Source organism: Peromyscus maniculatus, chromosome 4 (genome assembly GCF_049852395.1).
Source record: "Peromyscus maniculatus bairdii isolate BWxNUB_F1_BW_parent chromosome 4, HU_Pman_BW_mat_3.1, whole genome shotgun sequence".
Classification (NCBI taxonomy): domain Eukaryota; kingdom Metazoa; phylum Chordata; class Mammalia; order Rodentia; family Cricetidae; genus Peromyscus; species Peromyscus maniculatus.
The window spans coordinates 136,579,942-136,598,583 of record NC_134855.1 but is presented as its reverse complement, the minus strand read 5'-3'; the positions used below and the strand labels follow the sequence as shown (position 1 = coordinate 136,598,583).

The 18,642-nt window shown below is 55.3% G+C and overlaps 1 protein-coding gene across 1 annotated transcript in view; it reads left to right on the top strand.

Annotated features, from left to right (window-relative positions):
- The first annotated feature begins 649 nt into the window (after positions 1–649).
- Mtcl2 (microtubule crosslinking factor 2) overlaps positions 650–18,642 on the top strand; it is a 71,678-nt gene continuing 53,685 nt past the window's right edge. Inside the window, exon 1 of the mRNA XM_076571063.1 lies at positions 650–1,675. Within this exon, the coding sequence (XP_076427178.1) occupies positions 995–1,675 (681 nt within the window). The 5' untranslated portion in view covers positions 650–994. The remainder of the gene's footprint in view (positions 1,676–18,642) is intronic.

Sequence of the window (18,642 nt, the reverse complement as noted above, 5' to 3'; positions counted from 1 at the left end):
TGCTCGGGATCGCAGGCGGCCAGGTGTACGGAGTCCAGTATGCACGCGGGGTCACTATGACAGCGGTCAGGCAGGAGGAGTCCAGTACCCTTGGGAGGCATGAGGCTCCATCCTGGTTCCTCCGCTGACCAAGAGCCGACCGCGTGCTGGGTCATGCTTCAGTTTACCGTTCTAGGCGATGGGGTCGTTTGTCATGCCCAGCTAAAGGGGGCGGAGTTCGCGCAGGCTCAGCACCCGCAAGGGGCTCGCGGCGCGGTGCTGGGTGTGCATGGATGCTGGCTCCGGCCCTTTGAGGTCCGCGGGGCCTCTGCCGGGGAATATCCTCTCCTGCCATCCACGAGGCCCCCACGGCGACGCCAGACTCCCAGGCTCCACGTCCGGGTGCGATCCCCCAACCCGCAGGGGAGCAGCCAGTGTCCGGGAGCTGCCGCAGCAAGCCGAGGCCGCGGCTGCCCAGGCCTGCCTGACCCTCGAGGGGGTCGCTGTTGCCTCGCGGATCCCTCCCTCGCTCCCCGCCCGCGTCCCTCCCCGCTGCTCCCGCCGCGTCCGCCTTTTGTTCGCCGAGCCGCGCGCCCCCGAGCCGAGGCGGCGGGGCGGGGAACTGGCGGGGCTGCGTGGGGGGCGGGCCGCGCCGGGCGGAGCCGGGGCCCTGGCCTCAGCCGGACTGGGAGTCCGAGGCGGCGATCGCCGAACAGGCGGCAGCCGGGGTCCGGGCTCGCTCCGAGGGCGCGGCGAGGCGGAGGGGGCGGGCACCGGGCGGAGCCGGAGCCGGAGTCGCGGTGCCTGGAGGAGATCGGGCCGCGCGCTGCGAGCACAAAGTAGCGGAGAGGCCGCGCGGCGTGGGCCAGGGCCCGAGCGCAGTCCCCGGACGCAGGAGGCCGGAGCGCAGTCGCGGCCTGAGCGGCGGGAGCGCATCCGGGACCCGCCGCAGGGACCCCCAGACCGGCCGCTCCCGGGCCATGCGCGCGGCTCGCTGAGACCCGGGGAGGCCGCGATGGAGGCGCCAGCGGGAGAGTCATCGGCGCGGGGCTACTGCCCCCCGCCTGCTCCCGCGCCCGCCACGGAAAGGAAGAAGAGCCACCGCGCGCCATCGCCAGCCCGGCCCAAGGACGTGGCCGGCTGGTCTCTGGCCAAGGGCCGCCGCGGCACAGGCCCGGGCGCCGCTGCAGCCTGTGGCGCCGCGTCCTCGGCGAGGCCGGACAAGAAGGGGCGCACGGTGACGCCTGGAGCCCGGGGCGCGGGGCCGCGGGTGGCCGGGGTGCGCACGGGGGTCCGCGCCAAGGGCCGCCCTCGTCCGGGTACCGGGCCGCGCCCGCCGCCGCCGCCGCCCAGCCTCACCGACAGCAGCTCAGAGGTGTCGGACTGCGCGTCGGAGGAGGCGCGCCTGCTGGGCCTGGACCTGGCGCTGAGCAGCGACGCCGAGTCTGCGGCGGGTGGCCCGGCGGGGACCCGCACCGGGCAGCCGCCCCAACCCGCACCGTCGGGGCAGCAGCCTCCGCGGCCGCCCGCCTCCCCGGATGAGCCGTCGGTGGCAGCATCGTCGGTGGGCAGCAGCCGCCTGCCCCTCAGCGCCTCGCTCGCCTTCTCCGACCTCACCGAGGAGATGCTGGACTGCGGGACCGGCGGCTTGGTGCGGGAGCTGGAAGAGCTGCGTTCCGAGAACGACTATCTCAAGGTGGGGACCTAGAGGGGAAGGGGAGTCGCAGGGTTTGGGGAGGAGGACCTGCCACCCTGGCTCAAGAGCCCGAGGCCCTGAGGCCCTGAGGCCACAGCCGGTCGGTCACTTTAACACTGAGCAAGCAGGGAGAGTGCCCCCACCTTCTTTTCCTAATCTCCTGAGGGGGATCTTGGATAAGATACTGACTAAAGGACCCCGGTGTGCACCCTCCTCCCCTTTAGAGGATGCTCGGTGTGTCCAGGGGCGGGGGATAGTCAGCCATAGCTGACCTCTGCTTTAAGCAGCCCAGGACACCGCCCCCGGGAAAGCGGGCCTTCCTTGGATCCCCTCTCTGGGGCCAACATTGATGTTGTCTGGCTGCCAGGGAAACCGTGGCTATTCCCTGGCAAGGAGAGCCAGAACACCATCCTTAGTCCTTACCCAGGGCTTCCCCGGCAGGCCTGTCCTCGCCTGCCTTTTGGGGCGGGACCAGTTTGAAAGCATGACATCTGGGAACATCCCCTTGGCTGGAGTCCACTTCCGCCCAGTCTAACGGTCCCACAGCCTGAGAGGATGATGTCGTGGGAGAACTGGTTCAGAGGCCACTTCCTCAATCCCAGGATATTGTCTTCTGTCCCTTCTGAGAGAGGCGTGGGCATTCATGGCCGGTGCTCCCGGTGTGAGGAGGGAAGCTTCCCTCTTGGATAGGGGTATTCCCTTTGTGCGTGTGGGACTGCAGAGCTAGCTGCCTGGGAAGAAAAAGCGGCCGTGCCTGGGCACCTAGGTGCAGCCCGTGCTCTGGCTGCCTGTCCCCTGACACGGTGGCAGCTATGGGGACAGCCCTGCCCTGGCTTCTTGACCTTGGTGTGGGAAGCTGGAATCTTCATGGGCTGTACTGCTGGAAGAGACTGCAATGTTGTCTGCACTTGTCTGCTGATGGCCTGGCACGACACCCAGAGTGCCCTGGCCAGCAGCCATGGAGTTGACGGCACTCTAATGACATGTCTGCCCTGCAGCACTTAGCTGCCTCTCCTGGTTCTACTGTCTAGAAGGGTTTCTTCTTCCTTAGCCTGTTGGGGTGTTCCGCTTGCTCTCCTTTGGACCCTCTGTCCCACGTGTTCTCAGTAAACTCCTGTACACTAGAGAACATGGGTCCATCTGAGAAATGGTCATCTGCTACCTGTTCCTAGCCGGAACCTCCCTCAGGCCAGGCTTCCATTCTTTTTCTGTTAAATGGGAGTATGAGTCTTCACAAAGGCTTCACTCGTGTTGACCATTGGGGGTTCAGTCAGTTTGTGGAGGGTAGGAGGATGGAGACAGCCTCCTGGATGCTCCTGGAAGCTTCCTGTGTTCCCAACCTGAGCTATTCCAGACGTGGACCTGACTCTAGCAAATGAGGACAACTCGTAGTTCTTGATTTGGTTTCTTCCTGCCCCTATCCTGGATCCCTTCCTGTGCTCCAGGAAGTGGTCAGACAGAGCCCTGAACTCCATCTGAAACCACCCATGAGTATGCAGATGGGAAAGTGGTCCCAGGGGCCTTCGGAGCCTTTGGGTTGAGCCTAGGTTCTCCTAGAGACCAGAACCCACCTGGGAACATTCCGTTTTGGGGTCAGGTTGAACCTCGGTTTCTACCATCCATTTGTAGTTGAGTCTTCATGCACAAGCTTTGGGCCACTGCTGGATCTGTAGCTTCTTGACTGTGTGATCTTGGGCACATTACTTCCCATGACTGGACCTGAGTTTTTCTCATCTTAAGAATTAAACAATTACACACAGGTCATCCTTAAAGATTAAAAGTGCACGTAGCTAGCGAGCACTTGGCGCTGTAGATTTCTATCCTGATGTCACTTGCTGCTCTCAGGATAGAGACCTTGTGCATCTGTCAAATTCTTTTGTGGCTTCTGTGGGAGCTGGCTGGGCTCTTCCTCCTGACCTTGAATCCATCACTCACTCACTCACTCACTCACTCACTCACTCACTCACTCACTCACTCACTCACTGTTTGCTTAGAGCTCAGCAGCATTGTGCAGATTTGGGGGAGTAACTGAACTAGGGAGAGCCTCTGGAGAGACAGTTAAACAATTGTCAACTAAGCACAGTGTGGCCGGTGAGGAGGGTGAGATGGCTAACCTCTCCAAGAGCACAGGGGTGAGGCTGGGGACTCGGGGAGGCCGGGAGCTGAGAGAGGATGGAGCCAGCAGAATGAGGGGCTGTAGTGGAACATTCTAGGCTGAAGAAAGCTGAGAAGGTGTTGGGCGAGGAAGGGAGCCACGCTGACTCTTGTTGCGCACATTCGGGCGGTAGCCACACTGCTCCAGGCGGCCAGGGCGGGGAGGAAGAGAGCATCAGTCTCCTGTGTGTTTCCTGCCTCTCTGAGCCTCTTTGCATCTGAGGTGTAGAAGCTGGGTAGGAAGGAAAATGACTCCAAGTCCCCAGCATATCCACTGCAGCCTGACCATATGAGTGGAAGGGAACGCCCTGGACTCCAGGTGGCCTGTTCAGGGTCACCTTTCAGTTTGTGTGGGTGCTAGGGGTGTCGGGGTGGGGGTAACTGTCAACCAGGAAGGACCCTTGGGTGACTGCGTATCCCCCGTCCCATCTCTTGAAGTCTTGTTCTGGGGCCCGGGTGAGGGAGGTGCAGCCTCTGCCAGTGATAAGACAAAAAGCGCTTCTTCCGGGAAGGTGGTGAGCTTGGTGTCACTGGGATTCTACAGAGAGAGTGGACACAGGCGTTGGGTTTGTCGGGAGCATTGTGTAAATGGTCCTGAGTGTTGCTTGTCACCACTGGGGAGCAACTAGGGAGACAGGCATGGTGGTTACAGTGGAGCTGTCCGACCTGGGGTCCCTTCTGGTCAAGGACCCTTTCTGGTCAAGGTGCCTGAGGGTTATCTGCTGGCGTTTTCAGGACCCAGGAATACATGGCTTTAGCCAGGTTAACTGTGTTTGACTTTCAAAGCCCCAGTGATCTAAAGTACCTGTGACCACTAACTGTTACCCATGTGCCATGGGTATCTCAGTACTGGAGCTAGCTTTGAGACCTGATTCTACCATTGACTGTGTGGTCATGGGCAAGTGGCCGGGCGCTCTGAGCTGCTTTTGTTTTTTTCATCTGTCTGATGGAGATGGTGGGGTGTGCCTGGACAGTCTCCAAGGATTGTTTTCAGCAATCAGGGAGATGTGAACAGTCAGGAAAACATCTCGTAAAGCGAAGTCCTTGTGTCTCGTGAGGAATTGTTATGATTCTGAGCCAATGAGCAGACAGGATGTCTGTGTGTTCATTCTTGGAGGAACTGGGAGGAGCCGGGGGGTGGAGGGTGGGTTTCCTTAGCCCTTGAGTGTTAATACATTGGGTGCTGCTTCAGGGGGGACAGGAAGGCATGATCATATTTCCCACTGCACAGGTAGGTAGCAGAGAGCCAAGGCACCCTACTAGGGTTCCAACTGTGAGTTATAGATACCGCTCACAAGGGCCCGGAGAAAAACCCTTCACTGACTGGTGATGGACAAGTGGAGGCTCCAGGATTCCCTTACAGCCAGCATTCCAGCCTTGCTGTTCTGTCTTGGTCCTGTTCCGTCTGCCATGTGGCCGGCATGATTGAGCTTTTGGTTGCTACTGACATGTCTGGTCATGGATGGAGGTTGGTGAGAGGAATCCTGTGGGCCAGGTGCCAGGCTAAGATTTGTAGGGAGCAAATGGTGAGTAAGCTCAGTTGCGGGAGTGTTTGCCTCTCATACACAAAACCTTGGGTTCCATCTCTAGACCCGCAGAAACCAGACATGCCTGTTATCCTGGCATTCAGGAGGCAGAGGCAGAAGGGCCAGAAGTTGAAGGCCATCCTCAGCCACATAGTGAGTTCAAGGCCAGCTTAAGCTAAGACTGGGTCTCAAAAGCAAAAAACTCAAAAGGCTGATATCCAAGCCTGCCGGTGGGGGTGTACCTCTAGGGGGATCACTTCTGTAAAATGGGGGTTCAGTGTGTCATGGACCTCTTGATTGTGAAGGTGCGTGTCCATTGCTTCAGCCCCGGCATGGCCCTTTCCTCTCTCTTCCCTTCCTCTGATGTCATCCAGAGTCTTCTGAGTGCTAGGCCTCCGGCAGTTCTGCAAAACTCCTGAGAGGCATGGGAGGGACCCAGTCTGTCCCATGTCAGCAAAGTCCCCTGAGTCACAGCTTCTAGCTGAGGGGCAGGGCTTGGGGGCTGGGGGAGCAGCTCCAGCAGAGAGAAAACGAGGTGGCTGGGGAGATCGCAACGCTCAGCGTGCTTTACAAGGAAAGCTTTACATGCAGAGCTCAAGCCCAGAGACCCGCAGCTGTTCATGCCTGGCTGATGTACACATTCAGTGACTCACTTACGCTCTATGCTTCCAGAGGCCAGCCTCCAGGCACAGTCACTGTGGATCTGCATGGAAAGCAGTGTACAGACCCGTGCAGATAGACCCTTCGTGCCACACACTGCCGAACACATCACATATCAGCAGGAGAAACACACCCTTCTACACACAGCCTGGACACACCCTCAGACACTTAGGAAGTCCACATACATGTGAAGGTGTGCACACAAATACACACAGACATTATCTACACATACCAGCAGCCCTGGGAACCCAGGGACATCCTTGACAGGTGACATTAGTCACTGGCTTACTTACCCAGATACCCCGAACTGCCCCTTCCTCAGAGAGCAACCGACCCTTGCACATGTACCTGGGGCTCCACAGATTTCAGGTGGATATGAAGAGCTTCACAGATATAGGATGGACACAAACCTTCATACCCATTAGCAGAGACACAAAGGCTGACCATGCAGATGTCAGACATGGTGTTTGCCTAACCAGGGCACCCAGACATGCACGGTCGGTCACACACACACACACACACACACACACACACACACACACACACACACACGTCCACTTACACTGACTGTGACATTTCACCTACACACATAAACACAGGAAGACTTGGTCAATGCGTCCATCCCCCGTCCCTCCCCAGAGCTACTGTGTATGGCCCTACTATTTCCAGCTGCTCATAAGGCTTCCTCTTAGCAGACTGCTGGGGACTGGGAGTGGAGTCAGGACTGGAGTTTGTAACTGCCTGGATCTGGGGTCCCCTGAGCCCAACTGAAGAAGGCTGGCAGTGGACGGCATCTGCAGGTCTCCATGACTGAGAAGTGGTGCCAGTGCTCCCCAGGCTTCCGAGCCAGGCCCTGCGGGGCCCAGGGAAATAGACAGCAAGCCTGCCCCAGAAGGAACACTGCCTCAGGGTAACTTCTGATCTCTTGGGAATTTCCTGCTTATCCTGTCTCCCTCGGCTGCAAGCTGCAGAGGCCACGATGCACTGATCCATAGAGGGTGCCCGTGTCTAGTCTGGAACTTGAAGTGAGAAGACGTGCAGGCACCTGAGAGCAGCTGAGTGGGCTTCCTGAGGGAGGAGACATCACAGCTGCAGGGCTGCCTGAGTGGCTGCCTTGGTGCTCAGCTTCTGGAACAGGGCCTGGCACAATTGGGTGGGTGTGTGTGGGGGGCTCATTAATTAGCTGTGTATGCCTGCTTGATCAGCTGTGGTTCTGGACTGGCAATGGATGATAGGTTTAAAAAGGAGGGGTGGGGCTGGGTTGTGGTGGTACATGCTCATAGTTCCAACACTCGGGAGGCTGGGGCACGAGTTCAAGGCCAGCCTGTGCTATGTAGAGTGAGACCGTCAGGAAAGGACAGAGTGAGAGGGAAGACAGGAGAATAGAGTTGAGTCATGGGTGTGAGATTTATGGAAGGGGCGGCCCTCTTGAAGGGCACTAAGTTCCAGGCCGGTAGAGCCTTGACTGGAAGGTATAGCCTTGTTGGCTGGTAGCAGGGCTGGGGCCATGTGGCCCTAGTACCAGGCACAAGACTGCTCCTATCTCAGGAGGCCAATGAGGGAGGACGCAAGGAAGATTGTGATGTCTCCTAGGCACACTCCTTCTTTAGAATTAGGTCTGAGGCCAAGCCTCACCTTGTTACTTCCTTCCTATGCATGTTGCCTGTTGGAGCCTCAGTCTTCCAGTCTGTACAGTGGGAGCTCAATCCCTTTGTTGCAGACACTTGGGGAGATAAGAGTCCAGGCGTGTAGCAGCCCATCACCATCCTGTGTACAGAAGATGGGAGGGACCCCAGGCTCTGGGTGGCTTCTATAGCGGAGGGACACCCCAGAAGAGGGCTTGGTTAAGTTCAAGACTGAGGCCTGGCGAGCAGCCAGGGTTCTAACTGTGGCCAGCCTCCTAGCTTCTAACGAATGACATCATTTGTAGTCAGTACACACCCCTCTGGTGTAGGAAGGAGGGGCCCCCTGGGGCCAGCATCTTGGCTGCGGTTGCTGGCTGCCCCGAGGTGAGGCAGGAGTCCAAGGAGGTAGAAGCTATAGTCCATCCCTTCCTTGTCTCGGCCAGAAGGACCGAAAGCAAGGGATTTGGAATGAACAAGCCTGGGCTACAGCCCCTAGGTCTGCACTTTGGTTCTCTGTGTTTCCCTTTCATGAGCCTCAGCTCTATAAAGTGCTCTGCACAGTTGCCGTGAAGATTCCTCGTGAGAGAGTGGGTATTTGAGGAGCTGGCCCTTTCTGCTCATCACTCATCCGGGGTCTCAGCCCTTACCCTCAGCGGCAGAAGGCTCTGGTCTGACCCCAGGAGAGCCCTGGGTCCCGGGTTCCAGGCGGCCTCTAGTTCCGGACGTGCCTGTCTGTCTGGGAGAGGTGTGGAGCCACATTTCTCCTTGCAGCCCACTTACCCGGAGTCACCCCTCCCCTGATGGCCAAAACCTGTGCCTTACATGGAATCCGGTGATGCTTGCTTACTGGTGGAGGACCACTCCCAAGATAGTGGTCCCCTCCTGCCTGGACCACAGATGGAAACAGAGGTGGCTGGTGGGAAAGTGTGGGGTTCCCCGACTGCCTGAGCCTGCTTGACTCTTCTGGACTCTTCAGTAGCACCAGTCTGCTTGGTCACTCCTCCCTGGTCCTGCATTGCCCAGGCACCACCCCGTCCTGGCCCCGCCTGGCTTAGCCTGTGGCTGAGCTGCCTATGAGGTCACACCTCCACAGCCTTTCCACCCAGACTCCCCTTCGGCTTTGCCCCTTCGTTACCCCATCCATTCCTCCACCCCCTTCCATGAGTTCAGCTGGAGCAGTGCCTGGGGCCTGCTCCGGGCCGGTTTCCTGTGTTAGGTACCACGGAGCTTTGTGGGGACTCCTTGGTGGGGCGGTCATCCCACAGTGACTAGACTGTTAACCAGTGATCCTCACTTCCACAGCAGCCCCTCCTGGTGTTCAGCGTGGCACAGCATGGACCTTCCAGAATGTTTAGCCCTCCCTTCTACCCAGGCTTACACTGCAGCCCAGGAAGGTTAGGGGCTTGCTGGTCACATAGCCTGTAAGTGACAAGGGGGACTCGGGCTGTGTGGCTCTTTTGACTCTTAAATCCTCAACTCCCTGCTCTCTGCTCTTATAGACTTGGCTGAAGCCCAGAGGCTGGGGGGAAGTTGTCAACAAATCCTGATCCAAAGCTGCCTGCCTTCCTGTGCACGGGGACAGGAGGAGGAACAGGGTCTGGGGCTCCCCAGAGTGTGCCCAAGCAGCACAGGACCTGCTTTCCCCTAAAGGCATTGAATCGGACAGGGACAAGCCAGATGTGACCCTGGTGGGCAGTAGTCTCTGGACATCTCCCCAGCACACACACACACACACACACACACACACACACACACACACACACACCAGTGAGCAAGCGAGTGAGGAGCATCTGCTTCATGTGCAGAGATGTGCCAGGTCTGGAGACCACCTCACTGGCTGTGGGGCCTTCTCTCCCTCAGCCTCAGTTTGCTCCTCTGTGAAGTGGGAAGGTAAGAATAACGCCGGCCACAAAGGATCATCACTGAGAAAGAGATGATGGTTCCTGGTCTTCACTAGTGTCTAGCAGACAAATTCTCACCATTGACCCCTCTCATTTCAGGCTCCTTGCCTGCTGGCGATGTAGGGAATAACTGTGCACTGTTGGCATGGGCCTGGCTTGGTCACTCTATCTGCTATCTATGGTGTTGGATAGGCAGGTCCCAGGGTCAGGACCAGACTTCTTCCGTGCCAACAGAACAAGGGCCATTGAGATCTGTGACCCCATGGTGCTTGGTTGGATGTGACCTTCATCTAGGAACCTTGACCCTCACTCCCCCAAACTCCTGCCCAAAGAGGCCAAGCTGAAGTGAGCTCGCACTGGGAGACAGAAGCCCAGAGTCCCTCTCAGCCTCTGCCCGCTCTGGGAAGGATGGAGCCTTTTGAGTTCCCCATCCCCTTGCCTGTGTCTAGAGCATTTGCATTTGAGCCGAGAGGGAAGTGAAGCCTTTTGCAGCCCTCCTCTGGGGTCCACGTGCGATGATCTCATCTGGAGCCTTGTCAGAGTCCCAGGGAGCAGGGAGGGGACAGCAGATGGCTTTTCTGGCCTTTTGGGTGGGGTTGGCATGCTGTCCCCGTGGCCACTGCTGGCCACCCTACTGGTCAGCTCTTCCAGGGCTGGGGTAGGTTGCCAGAGCCAGGGTGGGTGGGTGATAAGTGGCCTAGAGCCAGGGTGGCAGATGGGTAGGCAGCCTGGGCCTTGACCCAAGGGAATGATAGCCACGTGGTAGCCAGGTGGTGTGGGAGGAGGTGGGCAAGGCAGAACCCCTATTTCTCTGTAGAGCGGTTGATGTGAGAGAAGTTCCTGGTCCCATATATGACTCAACTTTGCCTGTCCGTTCCTGAGTCTGCCTGCTCATTGGCCAGTTGGGTAGGAGCTGGGAAGGAAGTGATCCATTTGGGTTAGATTCGGAATCTGTCATGGCTGTGGCCTGGTGTCACTGTCGAAGCCTTCTTGGACATTACCTCAGAGTCTAAAGGCGGTTGGTTGCCGCTGCACAGTGGATGGTGATGCTCTCCTCAGGCTGGCTGTTCACTCTTAGCTGGTCCTTGAGCCTCTCCGTGTGTGCCAGGCCAGCCCTGCCGTAACGTCTCTAGTGTCAGAGACAGGCTGTCCACAGCCACGTGGACAAATGAGTAAAATGAAGGTCACAAGTAAGACCGTGACACCCAGTGTGAGGGAAGGAGATGTCTAGGCTGCAAGGCTTCAAAGGGGGCCTAGGCAGGAGGTGCCACATGCCATTCAGCACAGGAATGACAGGCCGGGAGCTGGGACCGGTCTGGTGATTTCTGCCGCAGGGGGGAGACTCGAGCGGCTGGAGTGTGGCCCACGTAAGGTCGCTGAGGGACATGGATGTGAGAAGTGAGCGGGGTCGGGCTTGGGGGAGCCTGTGCTCCTGGGACAGGTTCGCTCTGCGTGTGGTGAAAGCATCTGCCTCCATGGAGGTTTTGTTTCACTTTGCTTTTATCTGTTTGAAACAGGGTCTCACTGTAAAATAAAACTGACAAATGTAATTCAGTTCTGTAACTGTTCATTCCAGGCAAGATATAAACTAAGGATGCAAAACTAGCTACATTAAAATTTTATTTCTTCTTAAAAATTATCTATCTAGCCGGGCAGTGGTGGCTCACGCCTTTAATCCCAGCACTTGGGAGGCAGAGGCAGGCGGATCTCTGTGAGTTTGAGGCCAACCTGGGCTACAGAGTGAGTTCCAGGAAAGGCACAAAGCTACACAGAGAAACCCTGTCTCGAAAAACAAAAACAAAACAAAACAAAACAATTATCTACCTACCTACCTAGCCACCTTTCTATTATATTAACATGTGAGTGCAGGCATGAATGTGGAGGTCACAGGACAGAACAGCTTGTGGAAGATCAAGCTTAGCAGTAAAGACCTTTATCCACCAAACTGGATACACTGAAACAATTGCTTTACCGTATTTAAGTTGTAACTAAGGGCTAGGAGTGTAGCTCAGGGCTGGAGCCTGGACTTGACCTGTGGGAGACAGAGGATTTAATCCTCAGCAACCACAAAAAGAGAGGGTCTAGAAGAGTTCGTTGTTTGCCCGAGTTTCCTCTGTAATCAGAGCCCTCCCTCTTCCATTGGCGTGTTCTCTGTCCCATAACCTTGCCCATCCAGAAAGGCACATACATGGCTTCCCACAGCGTCTAGTGTGGCTGGCTTCCTTCATGGAGCCAGGGTACCAGATGCTTCCAGAGTCCCGTCCCTCTTCTGCTGTTGGAGTTCTGTTACACGGAGTGGCCACAGCTTATCCATTTGCCAGGCAGGAGACGCATGCCTGTCCCCAGACATCATTGGAGGGTTTAAAATGAGGGAACATTTAAACAGTTTCAGTCACATTTATAAGCATTTTTTAAAATTTTTTTTTTTGAGGGTTGGAATGTACAAAGCAAACACTAATAAGCTCAAGACTCTGAGTTCAATCCCCAGCCCTGGAGAAGGGAGGGAGGAAGGAAAAGCCACAGCATGTCTTATACAAGTTGGAGCAGCTTATTGGGATGAGGGGTGACCATGACAAGGATGACATCTGGTCATTTCAACCTGGCTCTGGCCACCAGGCCTACTGTGGCACTCACTAATTGTTCAAGCACAGGGATGTGTTTGAGGTAGCCAGTGCTTGGTGTTTTTGAGGTGAGAAGCTGGGAGGCCAGGACGGAGCAGCAGGAGGCCCAGACAGTGCAGAGTCCATGGGAGCTTACTGTGTTAGGATGCCAGTTCCAGCTTCAGATTCAGCCTCAGCATAGCTAGGATCTCAAACGTGGTCTGCAGGGCTCCTCGGTGGCACTGGGAGCTACTCTTGGGTGGGAGAGTCGAAGGTCTCCACCTGTCATCTCACAGGCTGCCAAGTGGCAACATCTTCTAGTCTTCAGGAACCTTACGTCCCCTAGACTACTTCTCTGTCCCTTAAGGGTTGCGGCAGGGTTGTCTCGGGGGTCAGATTACCCACTGCCATTTGCTGTGTATCTGCAAAGGGATGTCATGTCCAGTTTTTTTTTTTCATTTCCCACAGCCCAAATCCATCCTGCATATGCTTTGCTCTCATATACAAGGACTCCCCACTTGGTCCTTATTGGACAGCAGACCAGTAATGCCACAGCCACGTGGCAACATATAGATTAATAGAAATGGGTTGAATTAAGTTATAAGAGCTAGCTAGCAAGAAGCCTGACCCATAGGCCACACAGTTTGTAAGTAATGTAAGCCTTCATATGTTTACATGGGTCCAAGCGACTGTGGGCCTGGACGGGACACAGGAAAACTTCCAACTACAACAACTATGATATCTTTACGTGTGTTTATAAACTCATGAGTTCTGGTGGCTGCTTTGTTAACTACTATAATTTCAATACTGATGAGCATGAACAATATTTTACATTTTTGCAACAACCATTATAGGATATGAAAATATTAGTGATTTCTTTGGTGTCCAAGTCCTGGATGCTTCCGATATAGTCTCAGTTTGTTCTTGAGTCCATAATGGAAGGAGATGCTAATTTGGAGAGGTTAGTGAAAATAAATGTGTGACTTTGCTGAGCAGCGACACAGAGGAGGGGTCCCAAGGGAAGCATTCCGTCCAGGGCTCTTGCCTGGCTGGGTGGGCTCGGCATAGCCCACCGTCCCTGTGATGCCCACAGCCCTCTCTGCAGAACAGGGGTTCCTGGCCTGCCTTAGCCAGCACTTTCTGTGAGGACCCATGAGATGATTCACCAGGAATGTCTGTATAAACTATTGAGTCCTGTGCTACTCTGCAAGCCTATTATTAGTAGCATTCTGAGTTCATGTTCAGCCCAGCCTGAACCTAGAGACTCTTCCGGGCCAATTTCCCAGGAGTCCTGGGAATTGGCCATCTCTGGGAGGTTGCTTCCTGCCAGTCACCCTCTTGGGTCACTGTGCGGACAGGGAGACACTTGACATGTGGGAAGTGTGTGGGAAGCAGGCGGTCCCCTGGGCAGACCTTGCCACCCTCCTATGGTGGCACAGGGGTCTGCCGGGGCTCGATCTGCCCTTTCATACAAGCCCTACATCTGAGGTCAAAGGGCAGGGGCTCCAGGCTGTGGAGAGAGACCAGCAGGCCAACAGCTTACTTTTGCATTCATACCTACCCATGGTACCTGTTGCATCCCACAGCCTGGTGATGCTGGGGACCAGGCATGGGTCAGACCCAGCCTTACCCTGCCCTGCCCTTCCTCAGGCAGTTAGAGGAAGAAAGAAGAAAAAGTAAATACAACCTTGTGTTGTAACCATTAGGAACCCTGCAGTTCGGAGTGTAGGTTCTGAATCAGACTAGGGGAGGGAGGGAGGGATGTTCTGGAAAGATGAGAGAGTTGGGAGCTGGCCTGGTGAAGGCCAGTAGAGCATAGGGAACGGCCTGAGTACAGCTGGAGGAACGCAGTTAGCATCCCCTGGCCTAGGGCCATTGCCTTGTGTGGAATCCAGCCTCACCCCTCCCTAGCTTGAGCAGCTCTGGGAAAGTTCTGAGGCTCGGATGCCTCCTCTGCAAGATGGGAACATTTTCAACGCCTCCCTCACAGGGTTGGGGGAGAGGATTGGTAGTCAGAAATGCATGGATGGGCCTGTGTTCGTGGGCCTCCCAGTAGGCCATGCCAGCCGTTTAGTCCTATCTGGGCATAGGTGCAAGACAGAGTAGGGAACAGACTGGGGCATGGCACAGGGGTCAGGGGCTTGGACCTGAGACAGAAGCCACCTGCTTTTTTTCAGACTTCCTCTAATCAACAGGCATTGCCTTCCAGTCAGAGGCAAAGAAACTTGGAAAAGGGAAGATCATGCTGGGCCGTTGTCCCTGGACCCTGGCCCTCCCCTTCCACCCCCTGTGTGCAGCCAGGCCTTAGAAGTTTGGGTTAAGCTTCACGGGACAGAGGGCGGCATGAAAACAGAGTCCAGAGGGACCGCTTGACGCCCTTCTTCAGCTTCTTAGGGTTGGTACAGTCTAGGGGTCTTGATCCAGTTCATTTAGAGCAGCCCTCGGATTGTGGGGTTGAGAATCGGGGTTCCCCAGACTCCAAAGTGGGCACTGCACAGTGTAGCCATTGCATCTGAGGCAGAGGATGAGATCTGGAGTGCCCCCGTGTTGGGAAGGGGAAACCCCAGGACCTTGTTCTATGAGTGTGAACCCTCCTTCCTGATGTCCGGTAGAAGAGTTCAAGCCGTAGCACCTCTGCGGGCCTCTGGATTGTCCGTGAAGAAGCCAGGAGGCCTGTGTCTCCTCTCTCTTCAACCGGACCTGCCACTGTGGAGCCTCGGAAGGCAAAACCCCGTATGCAGGACCTAGGTGCTCAGAAGATGCCTGGGTTGGGTGTGGACACTTGGCTTCTGGGGCCCTTCCTCAGTGACTCCTTTCCCTGCCCCCGCCTCAGGCCTGGACACCCAGTCTCTGCCTGAGCTCTGCAGTGTCCGGTCTCTGTTGCACACACCCCAGGAGAAGCCCGTGTGGGTCACAAGCCCGCCTTTGTCAACTCAAGCCTCACGTGGGACCGTGCCAGGAGGGGCTGGTGGGTGTTTTGCCTGCAGCTGGAGCAATCAGCAGAGGCCTCAGCCCCCCAAACCCTCTCAGATACGGAGCTGGCATGTCCACAACTGCCTGCACTGTGGTGAAGGCAGTTCCCTGAGAGACAGCTGCTCGGGAAGACATTCGTCCACTTCTTCACTTAGACGTCCGTGTCAGGCCCAGGGCCAGGACTTGTGCTGAGATGGGACCCTTGTCTTCTGTGGGGAAGAAAATGGGAAAGAAATTCCTTACCTCAGAATCACTCAGGGGACCCACCCCCTAAAATTCTGACTCAGTAGGTCTGGATGGGAATATGGGTTTTTTTGTTTTTTTTTTTTTAAATCAGGTTTCCACTTTTTGGGGGTGCAGAGTGTTGGGGTAGAACCATATCCCCAGCATGTTAGGCAAACACTACCAGTGAGCCATAGCGCTGTCCCTGGGGACCACTGTCATTCAGAACCAGGTAGAGAAATTATGATTGAGATTTTCTGTGTTTTTCAAAACCTGATTTGACCGTGTACCACTTTCACAAAAGCCGGTTAGTTACTAGAAAGCTAAGCACGGAGGGATATAGCAACCTCATGCCTCTGTCAACGTACCCCAGCGGCGTGAGTCTGAGCATGCCCTCTTCTCCCCTTGACTCATGCTGACCTGGAGAGTCACTCAGACCCCACGTCCTCCCAGTCGCTGTGTTCTGTCAGAGCGACTAGGGGGCTGTGTGAGCGGCTCACAGACGGCAAGGCTGAGTTTGAACATGGGTCCCTGCAGCCTGGGCCGTGTGGATGTCTGTCTGCCCGCATCTCCTGCCCCTCACTTCCTGCTCCCTTCTGTGCCGGCTGAACGCCTCACTTCCTCATTTTTCTCACTAGTGTGCTCACTGGCCCTCTCACTTCCTCCCTTCCCACTTCCTGTCTGCCCAAGTACTTGGCATGGTGTCGGGGGGTGACTCTACTTTGGGATGGGGTGTCCACGGAGGTGTCTGCCCCTCTGCAGCCAAAGGCAGGGTCACCCACTTTGGAGTGATGGTGAACACGCCCCAAGACACAGTCTGGTGTGGCGAGTAGTGATAACACCGTTAGCTGTCAGTGGAGGGAGACAGCATGTGGGGGTGGGAACCCCCAATTTGCCACTTCGGTCTGCCTTTTCTGTGTTCTGAGAAATAGTTCCAGAAGCCAGGCAGTTGGATGTGAGGACCCCTGGGGTGTGGGGAGGCCCGGATAACATGGCTTCTCGCTTATCCATCAACCCAGCTGGCCACATCCCTTTCCCACAGGGAGCCACTGCAGCCAGGCCACAGTCTGGACCCATTGCGGTCTAGACCCACAGCCGGGCTTGTCCTGCTGGCAAGCAGGTGTGAGGAGAGGCCCCATGATTCCTTTTCTACACTATGGAGGCCCCTGGGGTGAGCAAAGGGTGTAGAGTGGGGACTCCCCTTTATTCCTATCATCTTTTGGGGACTCCAGCCTTCCAGATCTGGTTCCCTTTCCAGAGTGGACTTTCTGTTCCTGGTTCCCTCCCCGCCTCCATCAGTACCAACCCTGAGTGCTTATCCTGGCGAGTGCCTCTGTCAAGGCTTCATCCCTGATGACTCAGTTTCCCTTCTCTGTGTGCAATCTTGTTTAAGCTAACAGATATTATTCATGTTGGTGACTCAGTTTCCATATTTGATAGGAGACATAATTATGTGTTTCTTCTGCGAGGTGTCCCTCTGTGTAGTGTTTGTAGTCCCTTGCTGTCTTTCACAGCAGGAAGTCCCTCCCTCTTATTCTTTCTTCCTTAACTGGGCATGCTTTTCTTCATTCAGCTAATACTCATTGGGAGTCTGCAGGAGGCTAAGCAGGTGCTAGATGTCAGGCCAGGCAGGAGGGACGACCTTCCAGGCTCCCATGGTTACTGGGAGACCAACTCTTACACAGAATTTCAGACGAGCTGAGGGAAGTGAGGAGCTGATGGGAGCTGGTGGCCGAGGGGCAGTAGGTGGCCTTTCTGAATGAGGTCACCTGTAATACCCTCCGCTTAAACCTCAAACCAGCCGGGCAGTGGTGGCGCACACCTTTAATCCCAGCACTCAGGAGGCAGAGGCAGCCAGATCTCTGTGCGTTTGAGGCCAGCCTGGTCTGCAGAACAAGTTCCAGGACAGCCAGGGATACACACAGAGAAATCCTGTCTCAAAAAACCAAACAAACGAACAAACAAAACCCTCAAACCAGACCTTCCGGGCCCTGTGCTGACCCCTCTACTCCCCCAGCTTTGGTTTTTTTCTTTTTTGCTTTGTTTTGTTTGGGTTTTAGATTATCTCATATAGCTGAGGCTGGCTTTGAACTCATGATCTTCCCAACTCCATATCCCCCCATACCTGACTCTTGCCCTGTCTTTTAAGCAAAAGTAAACAAACAAAAATTTTTGTGAGACAAGAGTCTCACTCTGTAGCCTTGGCTGGGCTACAACTTCCCATATAGACCAGGCTGGCCTGGAACTAACAGAGATCCTGCCTCTCTGCCTCTGCCTTCTCTCAAGTGTTGGAATTAAATGTTTGTGTCATTATTAAAGAAAAACAATTTTTAAATTAAGGTTTTTGTATATATGTGTCCCACAGAACCAATGAGGAGGTCAGAGGACAGCTTACAGAGGTTGGTTCTCTCCTCTCCTCCACCATGTGGGTCCCAGGAACCAAACTCAGGCCACCAGGCTTGCTGGCCAGCACCTTTACCCATCTTACCAGTCCCTTGATGGTTTTTTTTTTTTTCTGAAATGGGGTCTCACTATGTAGCCATGGCTGTCCTGGAACTCACTCTGTAGACCAGGCTGGCCTTGAACTCACAGAGATCCACCTGCCTCTGCCTCCCAAGTGCTGGGATTAAAGGTGTGCGCCATCACTGTCGACCTCTTGGTGTGTCTGGATGCACTGAGTTCTTTCCTACCTCTGAGCCTTTGCACACACTGCTCCCTCTCCCTGGAACTCTTGTGGACATCGCTTCTTGCCTTGGCTTAAATGTCCCTTCTTTAGAGATGGCCCCCTTGACCTTGTCCCCTAACATAGCACCTCCCCCTTGCCTCCCTATACTTCTCAGATTGCCATATTGTTATTTTTTTTTTTAAAGATTTATTTATTTATTATGTACACAGAAGAGGGCGCCAGATCTCATTATGGATGGTTGTGAGCCACCATGTGGGTGCTAGGAATTGAACTCAGGACCTCTGGAAGAGCAGTCGGTGCTCTTAACCTCTGAGCCATCTCTCCAGCCCCGCCATATTGTTATTTTGTTCTTTTTCCCTCCATGAGTTAGTAGTATCTGAGTTTAGTTTTTGTTTACGGTGTTTTCCTAATAAGACTTGGGGAGGAAGACAGAGACCATGCTGCTCGCTAACGTGCTGCCCTGGTTTTGTGTGCAGCGTAGCGTCAGTTAGGCAGCTGGCACTCAGGAATGTTTGTTGAGTACATCCTGATGTGTTTCCCATCGCTTCTGTAACAAATCGCCTCTGTTGCTTTGACAAAATACCCGAGGTAGCCAACTTACAAGGAGGAACGTGGTGGGT